The sequence below is a fragment of the Mesoplodon bidens genome, assembly GCF_964165515.1.
Source record: "Mesoplodon bidens genome assembly, chromosome: 4".
Taxonomy (NCBI): Eukaryota; Metazoa; Chordata; class Mammalia; order Artiodactyla; family Ziphiidae; genus Mesoplodon; species Mesoplodon bidens.
In genome coordinates, this window is record NC_138160.1 from 129032705 (window position 1) to 129046512 (window position 13808).

At 46.8% G+C, this 13808-nt stretch overlaps 1 protein-coding gene across 2 annotated transcripts; it reads right to left on the bottom strand.

Moving 5' to 3' along the window:
- Positions 1-8435: 8435 nt before the first annotated feature.
- RPS14 (ribosomal protein S14) lies at positions 8436-12710 on the bottom strand. Of its 2 annotated transcripts, none has more exons than XM_081230519.1 (5): positions 12564-12710; positions 11553-11703; positions 10888-11049; positions 9489-9565; positions 8436-8558 (listed from the first exon to the last, which is right to left on the bottom strand). In XM_081230519.1, exons 2-5 carry the CDS (start codon positions 11699-11701, stop codon positions 8491-8493), a joined length of 456 nt encoding a protein of 151 aa, XP_081086645.1. In that variant the 5' UTR covers positions 11702-11703; positions 12564-12710; the 3' UTR covers positions 8436-8490. The 2 variants fall into 2 exon arrangements, with proteins under 2 accessions (XP_081086645.1, XP_081086646.1); XM_081230520.1 differs by lacking the exon at positions 12564-12710 and adding an exon at positions 12361-12551.
- Between the last annotated feature and the right edge of the window lie 1098 nt (positions 12711-13808).

Below are 13808 nucleotides of genomic sequence, written 5' to 3' on the forward strand. Positions count from 1 at the left end.
CACAAGCAGCTCATTCTAGGCAGGAGTGTGGCAATCCAGAGTGTGGACTCCAGTTGGTTGAATCGCAACTCTGCTTCCTACTAGCATCCTGTGCCTCAGTTTCCTCATCTGTAAAATCGTAGTAATAGTACCTACTTCCTAGTATGATAATGAGGATGAAATAAGACGCTACATTTAAGTTGCTTGGTAAGTGCTTAATAAATTTTAGCTACTGACACTGTCATTATTGCTATTTTTCCTGAGGTAGAGCTACAACTTGCTCTCTACGACTTCCACACTTTGGGCCTAGCCCTCTCCCTTGGAATTCTGCCCTCTTCCGTACTCTCTGCAGGTTATTCCTATTGTCCTGCATTTCTCAATTTTCATTTTCTCCTGACACCAATTTTTTTTTTTTTTTGCAAGCTCAGTTACTCATCATGCTAACATGATTTTCCTAAGATCATGATTTCTTCTTGACAGAGTCACTGGCTGTTTGCTAGGCAAGCTCAACGCTGCCAAACATTGAGGGGGGTGGGAGAATGGTAGCTTCAAGGTCTCTCTCCTCCTGCCCTCACAGGCCTTCTTGTTGGCTCTTGGGCTTCTGCATTCCCTGACTTTGGAATCCCAATCAGTGGGCCTCATTGACTGCATATCCTTAACATCTATCAGGGCAGGATTATGTCAAGGTGACGGGTACACACTCTGGAGCCAGACAGAGCCAAGTTCAAATCCAGAATCTTCTGCTTACCTGCTGTGTGATCTTGGCCAAGAAGCCTCCCTGAATCTCAGTTTCATTATCTGCAAAATGAATTTTAAAATTTAAAAAATTTTAATTTTTTTCGCCACACCGCATGTCATGTGGGATCTTTTTTTTTTTTTTTTTTAATTTTATTTATTTTTGGCTGCATTGGGTCTTCATTGCTGCGCGTGGGCTTTCTCTAGTGGTGGCGAGCTGGGGCTACTCTTTGTTGTGGTGCGTGGGCTTTGCATTGTGGTGGCTTCTCTTGTTGCGGAGCACAGGCTCTAGGCTCACAGGCTTCAGTAGCTGTGACACGCGGGCTCAGTAGTTGTGGCTCATGGGCTTAGTTGCTTCAGGGCATGTGGGATCTTCCCGGACCAGGGATCGAACCTGGGTCCCCTGCAGTGGAAGCATTTTTTTTGTGTGTGTGTGTGCTGCCAGGTTCTCTTTTATTAGCCAAGTAGGACAAAGAACAGGTCACAATGTCACAGGAAGTCAGACAGAGGGATACACGAGACAGAGTGTCATGCTGAACTACACAGGGGACCGAGCAGGGGAGGGGCATTTGAGTCTTGTTTTTTCAACTAACAGAATAAATAAATACAGTACACGGTGGTTTTGCCACAGGCTGGCATGACCTCTAAGCACAAAAGGTCACAAAACAGCTGGTTTGGAAAGAAGTCTGTACAGCCCGCTGCTACGGAGTCGAGGTGGGGGCCCAGGCCCCTGGATCGTGCTCTGGGGAAGTAAGGAAGCAGGGAAATGGAGACCTTGAACAGGAGGGAGAGGAGAGGAATAAGGCCTTCCTGGAAGGAACAGTCAGAGCCTCTGGCTCTCAGCCTTGAGGTGACCGGGCTGACCTGGGACAGACTTCAGCCTCAGTCTCAGGTGCGGTGGGCCCGCCCCAAGCTCATGGGAGATGCAGGGTACCGCTTACAGGTGCTCCCCTCTTGCTCTCTGGCTGCTTTCAGTCACTGAGGCTGGTCCCCTAAGCTACATTGAGATCTGCCCGGGGAAGGGGACCACATACACTTTCCTTGCCTTCTCTGGGCTGATGGAATTGGGTCAATTGAATGAGGAAGTATTGTCAAAGCTCTGAGGAAGCTGGGCTGAGCCGGAGGTGGGCCTGGTTCTGACGTAAGAGAACATGGCTCCAGGGTGGACTTGCTCCTTGGGAAGTCAGGGGAGTCTTCCTGGAGGAGCTGGTAATGTCTAGAGCTATTGGATTCCAAGGTCCAGTGACAGTCATTTGCCTCCAGGGACAGGCAAAAAGCTTCAGTCCCCATGCCTGGGCTAGATGAGATTGCTTTCATTTCAGAAACAGAACTTCCTGGAGCTGATCCCAGAGGATAAACCAGAAATCCCTATTGCCTCCTAGAGTCTCTGCTACCTTCCCGTCTCCCTGCCCAAGTCTCTCCTCTGATCTCCTGTGGCTGCTGGATTCACCTTCCAAATCCCAGATACCTGATCCTGGCTCAACTGATCCCCCTGTTCAGAAACCCTCACCTGCCTGCCTTGGACCCTGCCACATCAAAGTGAGATCTTGGATTCAGGACCCTCAGCCCCACCTCTCATGAAGCCAGCCACCAATTCCCCATCATCCACAAAGTCTCACTCCACTGCTTTGTTCAAACAGCTTTCCTGGCCCAAGCTACCATCCCCCTCACTTTTCTCCCATCCAAAGCCTTCTCCATCTGCCCCAGCCCAGACGAACTCCCCAAGGGTCATGGGCTTAGCTGCTGGAGCACCAGGGAAGTCCCTATCTGCAAAATTTGACTGATAATAATCTTGCCTGATTTATAGGGTATTATGGGGACTGATTAAGATAATGTATATAAAACAGTACAGTGCCTACCTCAATAAACATTTGCGATTAATATCCTAGGTCTGTGCTGTCTAACAGGGCAGCCACTAGCCACATGTGGCAGTTGAAGCCTTGAAACATGGCTAGTCTGAATTGAGATGTGCTGTTAAGTGTAAAACACACACCGGGTTTCAAAGATTTAGTAGAGAAAGAAAATGTAAAATATCTTGGTAATAATTTTCTATATCGATTATACATTGAAGTGAAAATATTTTGGATATACTGGGTTAGATAAAATGTATTATTACAATTAATGTCACTTTCTATAGTTTATTAATATAGCTACTAGAGAATTTGAAATTACATGTGGCTTGGTTTTGTGGTTTGCATATTTGTTTTGGACAGTGATAGTACAGTGGAGTATTATGTGGGGGGGGTTTGTTGGTGGTGGGTTTTTTGGGTTTTTTTTTCAGTGTGGGAGAAGAGAAACAGTATAATTGGTTTGGGGGCATTTGATTTTCAGTAGCTGCACCTGTCTCTTATAGGTGGTATTTGAGCTGCAAGTTTTCTTTATGTATTATAGAGATCCAGTCTTCTGTCTGTGAATATGGGGAAACTAAAGCCCATAAGAAATGGCGTATGCCTAGGGCCACAGAAGTTAATGGTGGTAGAACCCAGACACCTCCCCCCATCCCAGCAGGTGGCTTCCTATCTGTACAATGCTGCCACCTGGTGGCCACCCATATATGACGGCTGCAAACTCAACAGCCACTGGGCTCCCTTCGGGAGGAGGCACTCTGCTGCCATCTACTTCCCAATCCTCTGCAAGGACAGGGAGGGTCCTCCTCTTCCTGCTCCTCAACCAGACTGTACTGAGCCCCAGCCTGACAAAGGTATGACAGCTTAGTGACTGAGGAGGGCACGCTCCACGGTTACCGACAAGCGCAGGTTTGAATCTCTACTCTGACCCTTTCTAGCTATGTGCCCCTGGACAACTCACTTACCCTGACCCTCAGTTTCCCCATATGTAAAATGTGGATAACAGTACTTGCCTTAAAGCTACTGAATGAGATAATATCTGCAATTTGAGTCAACAAACATTTAGAGAACACAACTTAACGCACTGTTCCTGGTGCTGGGATACAGCAGTGACCTAAACAGACAAGTCCAATGGTTCTCAAAGTGTGGTCTCCAGACCACTGACATCAGCACTACCTGGGGACTTGTTAGAAATAGAAATTCTCAGGCCTCCATCCCAGATCTACTGAATCTGATGCACTCTCAAGGTTGAGAACCACTGGACTCAAGAGGCACAGACCCCGGACTATCAGTTGGGGTTAAGTGCTATGAATGTGGCAGGTAAACAGCTTAAGAATGATGGCTAGAGGTGGGGCAGGGGGCAGAAACATTAACTGATCTGTGATGATCAAGGAAGGGCTGTTTGATAAGGTAACAAGTTCCGGCAAAGATCTGAAAGCAATTATCTAGAGGAAAGGGAATGTTCCCTTTATTTATAAAATAAGTCCATGTAATATACAGCATGGTGACTATAGTTAGGAACTGTAATCTCTATTCTGATCAACCATACATCCAGCTAAAAATTGAGACTGCTATTCATAATGAAACAAGAAGCACTTGAGGGAACAACTGTCTCTGCCACACTAAGTGATTCTGATGTAACTAGCCTTTGGGGGTCTGGCTTACACTTGTATGCCTCCAATGATTAGGAGATCCACTCTTCATGAAGCAGTTTTATTTCCTCTCAGCAGCTCTCTTTTAGAAAACTCTTCTTTATCTGATGCTTAAATCTCTCTACAACTCCTACCCACCCACTGGCCAAGTTCTACCACCTTAGGACTGACTACAAGCAACAAGACTGCTTGCTCCCTCTTCCCCAAGACAGAACTTTACTTACTTTAAGTCCCTTATACATCTTCTCTTTGGACCATTTAAGGTCAGCAATGCTCCCCTGAGGCCACGTTTTGGGAAAGGTTTTCCAGATCCTTCATTAAGAGACTGAGGATGGCCTTGATAGTATTCTCCTGGGCAAAAGGGAGCCATGACACCATCACCCAGGTCAATGAAGCGAACCGGAAGAAGAAACAACTGGCAAGACCTCAAATATAGATGGTTTTCTCCAAAGAGGACTTGCTTTTCTACAAAGAGCCCAAAGACACTCCCACCTGGGACCACATTAGCTCTGAAATCTGAGGATTTCTGGCTTAATATGAAGGTCAAGTTCAGTTCCCTCACCTTGGAGCTGTGGGTGGGGCTGAGGGCAGAGCCTAAACTTAATCTCTGGGCACCGACTCCAGTATGTGCCCTGAGGGCTACCCCAACTTTCTTTGCCTACAGCTCTCTGCTCCCTAATGCATTTCATCTTAATGTCCTTTTCTTTCTCATTTCTTTAACTCTCCTGGGAAGAGAGCCCAAGAATGCATGTTTGTTTTAATGTATCCAGGATCTAGAAAAGTCCTTCAGCTATCTAATTGACTATACAGAAGGTGAAGCCCATTCTTTCAATGATTCATCAAACAAATCTTTAGAGAGCCCCTACTTTTGCAGACTAGGCTGGCAGACACTGAACAAGACATCTCTCTGCCCTCTCAGAGCTCACAGATTAGTGGGGAAATAGGCTATTAGAACAGAGGGAGACTAGTGGTACCACAAGGAGAGTAAGGGTGTTGGGGGAACTGAGTGGAGAAGCATCTTGAGGGGCATCCAGGAAGATAACTTTGCGAGTGATGAAAAACTGATTCCAACAGGTGAACAGAAGGTAGTGAGGCCAAGTTGGGGAGAGGAGATACTGAAGGAGCCAGGCTGGGAGGGGGAAGCATGAGCAAAAGCCTGAAGGCATGGAGAATTGGAAAACTGAAAGGAACCAGGTTTGGCATGGGCAGAGAGGGTGAAGGGTATGGCAGGGTTAGATAAAACACCGGAGATTCGTGGAGATTGGCTTCTAGACTGAAGAGTGGGGCAGGGATAAAATAGCAGGATAGTGATAGAATCCAATTAATTTTAGATCACACAGCTGCAGTGTGGCCTAGGGATAGGCAGGGGCCTGAGGGAAGACAGGGAGACTTGGAGAGACTGTTGCAGAAGCTCAGGTAAAAGAAAGGAGCGAGAAGTAGGGACCATGTCCATGGCCCTGGTTGAGGCTGCACTTACAGCCAGCAGCTGGGCTTCCATGGTCTGCAGTCTCAGCGGGGGCAACATCTCGAGTCCTGCCCTGTCCACCTCAGTGGCCAGGAGGCTGCTTACGTTCCAACCTGGGCTGCACCAATTAGCTCTCCTTGTAACTTGCAAACAAAACCTAGAAGTGAACTGCTTTCAAAGACCTGGCTGACTGCACCCCTGGTTACCAGGAAACAGCAGGACAGGTTGCAAAGTCCCATCACAGGAAATAAAGAGAACGCTCCAGCAAGCGCCAGCATTTTCCCACCAGGATTCCAGCCAGCTGTCATTCATGCTGCTTGGCAGAACTGAACAGGCATAAGAATAGCGGCAGCTTCTTCAGCGCCAGGCACTGTGCTAAACGCTTTAATCTTAGTTTTGTGATGCCCTATGAGGCTGCCCTTATCACAGGAATTTTCACTAAATGGCTGAGGGGTTAAATAATTTGCCTGAGGTTAGAGTCCAAATCTGGGGAACTGGGATTTTCATCCTGGAATGCCTACCACTTGAGGGTCTGTGCACCACGTCCTGCCTTAGAAACCAGAATGACAGTAGAAAAGTACCCTCATTTTTTCCCCTAATGTTTATTTTGGAATCCTTTAAGATTTACCAAAAAGTTGCAAACATATGGTGTTTCTGTTTAACATTCATTTGGTTTCCTCTCATGTTAACATCTTACATTATAACAATACATGTCAAAACTAATGAGCATAGGTACATTACTACTAATTGGACTCCAGATTAGATATTATTAGCTTTTACACTAATGCCTCTTCTGGTCCAGGATCCTATGCATTATATCACATCTCCTTCAGCTCCTTTGGTCTTTTTTTTTTAAAATACATTTATTTATTTTTGGCTGCATTGGGTCTTTGTTGCTGCGTGCAGGCTTTCTCTAATTGCGACGAGCGGGGGCTACTCTTCATTGTGGTGCACGGGCTTCTCATTGCAGTGGCTTCCCTTGTTGCAGAGCACGGGCTCTAGAGCACGGGCTCAGTTGCTCCGTGGCATGTGGGATCTTCCTGGACCAGGGATCAAACCCGTGTCCCCTGCATTGGCAGGCAGATTCTTTTTTTTTTTTTTTTTTTTGCGGTATGCAGGCCTCTCACTGTTGTGGCCTCTCCCATTGCGGAGCACAGGTTCCAGACGCACAGGCTCAGCGGCCATGGCTCACGGGCCCAGCCACTCCGCGGCATGTGGGATCCTCCCAGACTGGGGCATGAACCTGTGTCTCCTGCATCAGCAGGCGGACTCAACCACTGCACCACCAGAGAAGCCCGGCAGGCAGAATTCTTAACCACTGCGCCACCAGGGAAGTCCCTCCTCTGGTCTTAAGTCCTTGTTTATCATAACTTTTGACAATTTAAATGTTGATAACGCTGTAGAATGTCCTCTAACTGGACTATGGGTTTTCAGAGAGAATTGAGGTGAAGTGCTCATCTTGTCAAATCAGAGTACTATCAACATGATATATCAGAAGTGTTAAGCAACCTTAATAGTTTGGTTAAGGTCTCTCCAGAACAAAGTTAACATTTTCCCTCTTCCATGTTCTATTCTTTGGAAAGTGAGTCACTAAGTCTAGCCCACAGTAAGTTCCACTTACTGGAAGGGGGAGCATCTACTTTTATTAAGAATCTTTTTTAAGACTTACGGCTTAATTTATTCAAATCACCTGCAACAGCATGGACTCATTTTATACTTTGGGTTGTAATCACTCATTTTTAAGATGAAGAAACAAAGAGACTCAAAAAAGATGGCTTGTCCGTCACACAGGGTAAGTTGGTAGGAGCCATGGCAAGACCCACCTGTCCAAGGTTCTTCCTGAGTGGTAAGAGAACTGTGAAGAGATCTGTGTATCAAGGTAATGGAACGTTAATCAGCAATAAAAAGGAATGAAGTTCTGAAACATGCTGTGATGAACCCTGAAAACATTATGCCATTATCTTGCCTTGGGGTAGCAGTCACTATCACACAGCCCTATGCTAAGCCTCTGCAGAACACTCAGTACCATCTGGTGCCACTGGGTCCTTGGAGCTGGATGCATGCTTCCGGAAAGCAGAAACTTTCTTTTTCATCTCCGACGAAAATAGGGCTTGGTGTGTATTTGTGGGTGACCGAATCTTTATGTACTTTATGTACTGATGTGGAACAACCTCCAAGATCTGCCAAGTGAGAAAAAGCGAGATGCAAGAGTGCGATCCCTTTTTTGCACAGAAGGTGTGGGGGGCGAGTACACACCCACACGTGTTTATATATGGCTGTCTGGAAGGCTCTTCTGCTCAGGCTACATACACTTAGCTCAACAGTTTCCACTCCACTCCCGCTCTTTAAGAACTGGTCCCTTTTTGGAATCAACATCTTCACTTTCAAAACAAGGTCTTTAAGGCCTCGGTCGGCTTTAGATGACTGAGGTAACTTAACACCACAACAAGCAGTGTAGAAAAGACCCAACAGCAGCCACCATTATCTCACCTTTCCTTGGGCTCCTCCTCCCAGGAAACCAGTTCACAGAACACAGGCTCACCCTGTTCCACGGTAGGGGCTGAATCAGTACCTCTTGTGTTCCTCTTGGACAGGCTATATACATTCTCTGAAGCAATGTATCTATTAAATGGCTGCTGGTTTATCAATGCACCCATGACCTCAAGACAGTCCCATACCCTGGTTAAATACAGGAGGAAGGAATCAAAATATCCCCGAGGGTGGCCTACACAAAGGAGAAAAGACCAGAGTCGGAAAAGAGCTTACATCAAGGCAATTTATTAACAGAGAACAATAATTTGAGGAGTCCTGTTCACAGACGGCGACCACGGCGACCCCCCTTCCTGCGGGTGCTGTCGGAGGGGATGGGGGTGACATCCTCTGTGGGGAGGAAGAGAAAACATCATTGCCTGGAGCTGGATGGGAAGGGGTCCAGGCCTCCCTAGGCCAACGGTCTAAGGGATCAGCAGTGGATCTTGCTGCTTCGCAAGTCCTCAGTATTTAACAGATAGATGTGGAGCTGCCCCATCTGCTGCTTCCTCAAAATTTCTGATGTGGTTTGAACTCAACTTACCGTAAGGGGAAACTGAGGCTCAGAGAAAGTAGGTAACTTGCACAGGATGTCAGAGGCAGGTGATAAGTCCAGGTTTCTGACACCTAGTACACTGACTCTAGTGGAAAAATCCTCATAAACTGAAGAATATCTCCTTTTTAATAGCTAAGAGGTTGAAAATGTTCTGAAAAAATCTTGAGAGGACTAGACCAGTAGACTGAGGGATCAGTACACGTTGCCACAGAAACAGTAGGGAAGGGCTAACATCTCCTTCCTAAGACCTATAAATGACCAGATCAGACATGGGGGTATACATGCTACACAAGTGTAGGGAACTGCTGTGATTCTCAACCATGGGAGCTACTGCCCCCTCCATACACTCTTGTCACAACACCTAGCCTGCCCTACTGATATTGAGTAGTCAATGATCACGCAGGAGACACCCCCCCAAAATACCAATAGCAACCCCCATGAGAACACTGGAAAGGATAATTCATCTCATCAGTTCCACCAGTCACCATCAGGCACACAAGTTCAGAAATGAGACGGCGCTGTCCCAATGCAGGACATTCACATCAAGGCAACAAGGGTGATCAGGGAGAGAGTTTATGTCACATAGTGCCTCTTGCACTCCCTATTAACAAACCTAACTGCCAAAAGCTACCAGACTAGGCCCTGTATCCACTGCGCAGACCACATGCTTTCCGGGGTCAGTGCTTCAAAGCAAATCCAAGCATAAGCCAAAGAGAGGCACTCACCAATCCGCCCAATCTTCATTCCTGAGCGGGCGAGGGCTCTGAGGGCTGACTGGGCCCCTGGTCCAGGAGTCTTGGTCCTAGGAAATGAATATCTAAATTAAGAAAAGCCTTTGGCCAAGTCATTAGAAGATCCCACAACCCTCTAGTTCAGGGCTCTACAAACTTTCTTTCTGCAAAGGGCCAGACCGTAAATACTTCAGGCTTAGTATGCCACTTACTTTTTGTCACACACACACACCCCCCGCCATGGGTCACAGTTTGTATCCTGCTCTGCCTGCACCCTGTTTAAGGAAGTACCCATTTTGGTCACATGCTGTGATTCTAAGTCTTTCTGGTGATCTGTCCTTTTCCATCCTCCCAAGACCACGACACTATCATCGGTCCACTGGACCACTTTAACAACTTCCTATCTGGTCTGTTCCCAACACAGCAGTCATCTTAAAAGACAAACAACAACAACAATCAAAGAAATACCATACAACCCAACCTCAACAGATCATTACTGTTAACAAGTTTTCATGCCCCCACCACCCAGCCCAAGTCCAAATCTTAACCAGGTTCTTCAAGACCCAGCAGGACCTCACCCGCTCCTATCTGTTCACACCTCATGCCACTCTTTCCCACAGATGAAGCTCATTTCCACCCCAAGACCTTTTCCTTCCAGTTGTTCCTGGCTGGAATACTCTCTCCTGTCCTTCCTTCACTGGACCGACTTCTAACACCACCACATTAGGTCTTAGTTTAAACTTTATTACCAACCCATCCCTGACACATTTTTGCTTCCCAGCACTTGCTGCAAAAAGAAACCACATGCTCCCCTGCTCTATACTGCTCAAAGCCTGACTCTCCACCAGCCTAAGAGCCACGGAGGAGGATGGAGACCATATCTATTTTCCCCCATCACTCTCTTCTAGTACTTAGAACATAGCACCTCGTATGCTCTGAGTGCTCAATTAACACAGTAAATTGGAGAAGGGGAGGGTGAGGGAACCAGTTACAGGCATATCTCATTTTACTGCACTTCACAGATAATGCCTTTTTTAAAGAAACAAATTGAAGGCTTATGGCAACCCTTCATCGTCAGATGGTTAGAAACTTTTTTTTAGCTGTAAAGTGTTTTTAACTTAAGGTTATGTACACTGGGTTGTTTTTTTTTTTTTAAAAAGACATGATGCTACTGCACACTCAGTAGCCTACATACAGTACAGTGTAAACGTAACTTTTATACGTGCTGGGAAAACAAAAAATTCACATGACTTGCTTTACTGATATATTTGCTTTAATACAGTGGTCTGAAACCAAACCCACAGCACCTCTGAGGTATGCCTGTATTAATTATGTACACACCTAGGATGTCCTGCCCAAGCCCAGTGACCTCACTACCCAGTCCCAGCCTTACCTATTTCCTCCTGTGGCCCGGAGTTTGATGTGGAGGGCAGTGATGCCCAGCTCCTTGCACCTCTGGGCTACATCCTGGGCAGCCAACATGGCAGCATATGGAGATGACTCATCTCGGTCAGCCTTCACCTTCATCCCACCAGTTACACGGCAGATGGTTTCCCTGGGGACAAAAGCACAGGGTCCTTTCTTTCCTACCCAACAAGGATTCAGAGTGCATACCACATCCTAATGAGTAAAAAGCACGACTGCTCAGGTAGGGCAGAGAATGAAGGTCAATTGAACATGCATCCTGATCTGACAAGACTGCCATGGGCTCTGCCTTGATGGGGTTCAGATCCTAGATAACTAAACTCTGTATCGACGATTTACATGTACTTTTACATTTAATCCTCCTATTACTCCATTAAGTAATTCCTCCTCATGTTACATACGAGGTCCCCATGCTGTAAGCCCGTAAGGGCACAAAATGTCTCCTTCTCTCTTAGAATTCCTAGGAGAATCACACCATCTGTGTGGACTCATCAACCAAGCACATATCCTTATTTGAACATTTTAACAACATTTATTTCAAGAGATCCCCTTAAACTGCCACCCAGTTCCAGGGTCGTTTCTAACCCCAACCCTTGTTAATTGGGTCCTCGGCCTCTCCACCTAGGTACTCACTTGCCAGAAAGATCGGTGACATGGACAAAAGTGTCATTGAAGGATGCAAAAATGTGGCACACACCAAATACATTTTCTCCTTCGGCCACCTGAGGGCCAAGGCTGATAACCTGTTCTTCCTTCTTTTCTTTCCCCTTGCGAGGTGCCATTTCTTACGGAAAGAAAAAAGAATCCCAGTGTTAACGACAGAAAACCCCAAGGTTTACTTCTCTAGGAACAACTGCTCCCCCGAGAAAGGTGCGCGGACACTTGCTCTCCCGCCCCACGCCGCGAACACGCCAGCGCTCAGGATTTCCAGGTGTCGCTTGCTGGAGGCTAACCCTGCCCTGCACCTCCCACCCCACCCTGGCAAGACTTGAGCGCCCCTCGTCTCGGCCTTCAACGACACCAGGCGCACGGTAGATGCTCAGCAAACACTGATGTTAGGGGAAATTAAGCCTTCCCCTAATTTCTGGCTTTGAGAAACCTGCCCTGAGCGCCTAGAAATTAAAACATGCCCGACTTAGCAGCAGTCACTCAGATTTAGGAAACACCTAACGAAGGGCCATTTTTTCTGCATTCCCCTCTGGAATCCTCACTACATCCCCACGGGATTCGTACGACCATTCCTACTTTCCAGAGCGAAAACATACTAGAAATCAGGGGACCGGCCTGCGACCGCCCACGAAAAAGCTGGTGGGGTAAAGGTGGGAGATCACAACAGACTAGTTTCCCTCTCCTTTCCCAATCAACCACGCTGTGCTGCCGCTTAAGCGCAGGTGTGGTCGTGGCGCGGGACCTATGCCTTCGAGGCTAGACCCAAACTCACCCCTGCTTTACCGGCTTTTCCCTGAAGCAATACCGCCGCCTCCCGAGACAGGGCGCGAACCAGCGTCTGGGTCGGCCCGCCGAGCTCCTTTCGCCCGGCGCTTGGTTTGTCTTCCACGGAAAGACACCAGCCCCGCGCCCCCGGCCCCGGCGGGCCCCCGTGCCGCAGGATGCCACCCGATTTTCCTCGCCCAGCAATCCTACCTACTCGTCTTCTCCAGAATCAGCCACCAGAAAGAGAGAGAGGGAGAGGGCGGGGCGACGGGTCACGCCCGTGTCCCCGGAAGTGTACGTCTGCGGTCACGGGGCGAGTCCGGCTCCCGGAAGACGCCGATTTTAGCGTTTCCAAGGAGATTAAAACGCCCTCGAGAATACGGCTTACTTAAAGGAGAGCCTAAGGAGGTAAGAGGCTGGGTGTTTTGGCGAGCGGGTCTGCTTCTAAGACTGTACGAAGCAGCCACACACGGTGGGTGAGGAAGGCCTGTATCCTAAGATGGTGGCGACCGCGGCTAGACAGACTTCCCTGACCCTGAGCCTGGTTAGCCTGGAGGCGGCAGCGTCCCTCGTGGTGTGGAGGCGAACAACAACAACAAAACCACGGTGATCGTAGACTTTCAAGTTCTGTGTACTTGGAAAAATAAGAATAAATTATTCAATACTTACCATTGTATACCAGCCTGGGATAAGCGATTCATATGCATTGCCTCATTTAATCCTCACCACACTATCAAATAGATACTGTTTTGACTTCCCTTTTAAAGAAAGCGATTTTATTTTGTTTTTAAAAATTTTATTGGAGTATAGTTGATTTACAATGTTGTGTTAGTTTCAGGTGTACAGCAAAGTCATTCAGTTATACATATACATATATTCATTCTTTTTCAGATTCTTTTCTCATATAGGTTATCACATAATACTGAGTTCCCTGTGCTATACAGTAGGCCCGTGTTGCTTATCCATCTTATATATAGTAGTGTGTGTATGTTAATCCCAAACCTCTGATTTATCCCTACACCACCACGTTTCCCCTTTAGTAACCATAAGTTTGTTTTCGATGTCTGTAAGTCTGTTTCTGTTTTGTAAATAAGTTCATTTGTATCATTTTTTAAAAAATTAGTTTCCACGTATGAGTGATAGCATATGATATTTGTCTTTCTCTGTATGACTTACTTCACTTACTATGATAATCTCTAGGTCATCCACGTTGATGCACATGGCGTTATTTCGTTCTTTTTTTAATGGCTGAGTAATACTCCATTGTATGTATGTACCACTTCTTCTTTATCCATTCCTCTGTCGAAGGTGGCTTCCATGTCTTGGTTATTGTAAATAGTGCTGCTATGAACATAGGGGTTCAGGTATCTTTTAGAATTATGGTTTTCTCCAGATATATATGACCAGGAGTGGGATTGCTGGATCATATAGTAGTTCTGTTTCTAGTTTTGTTTT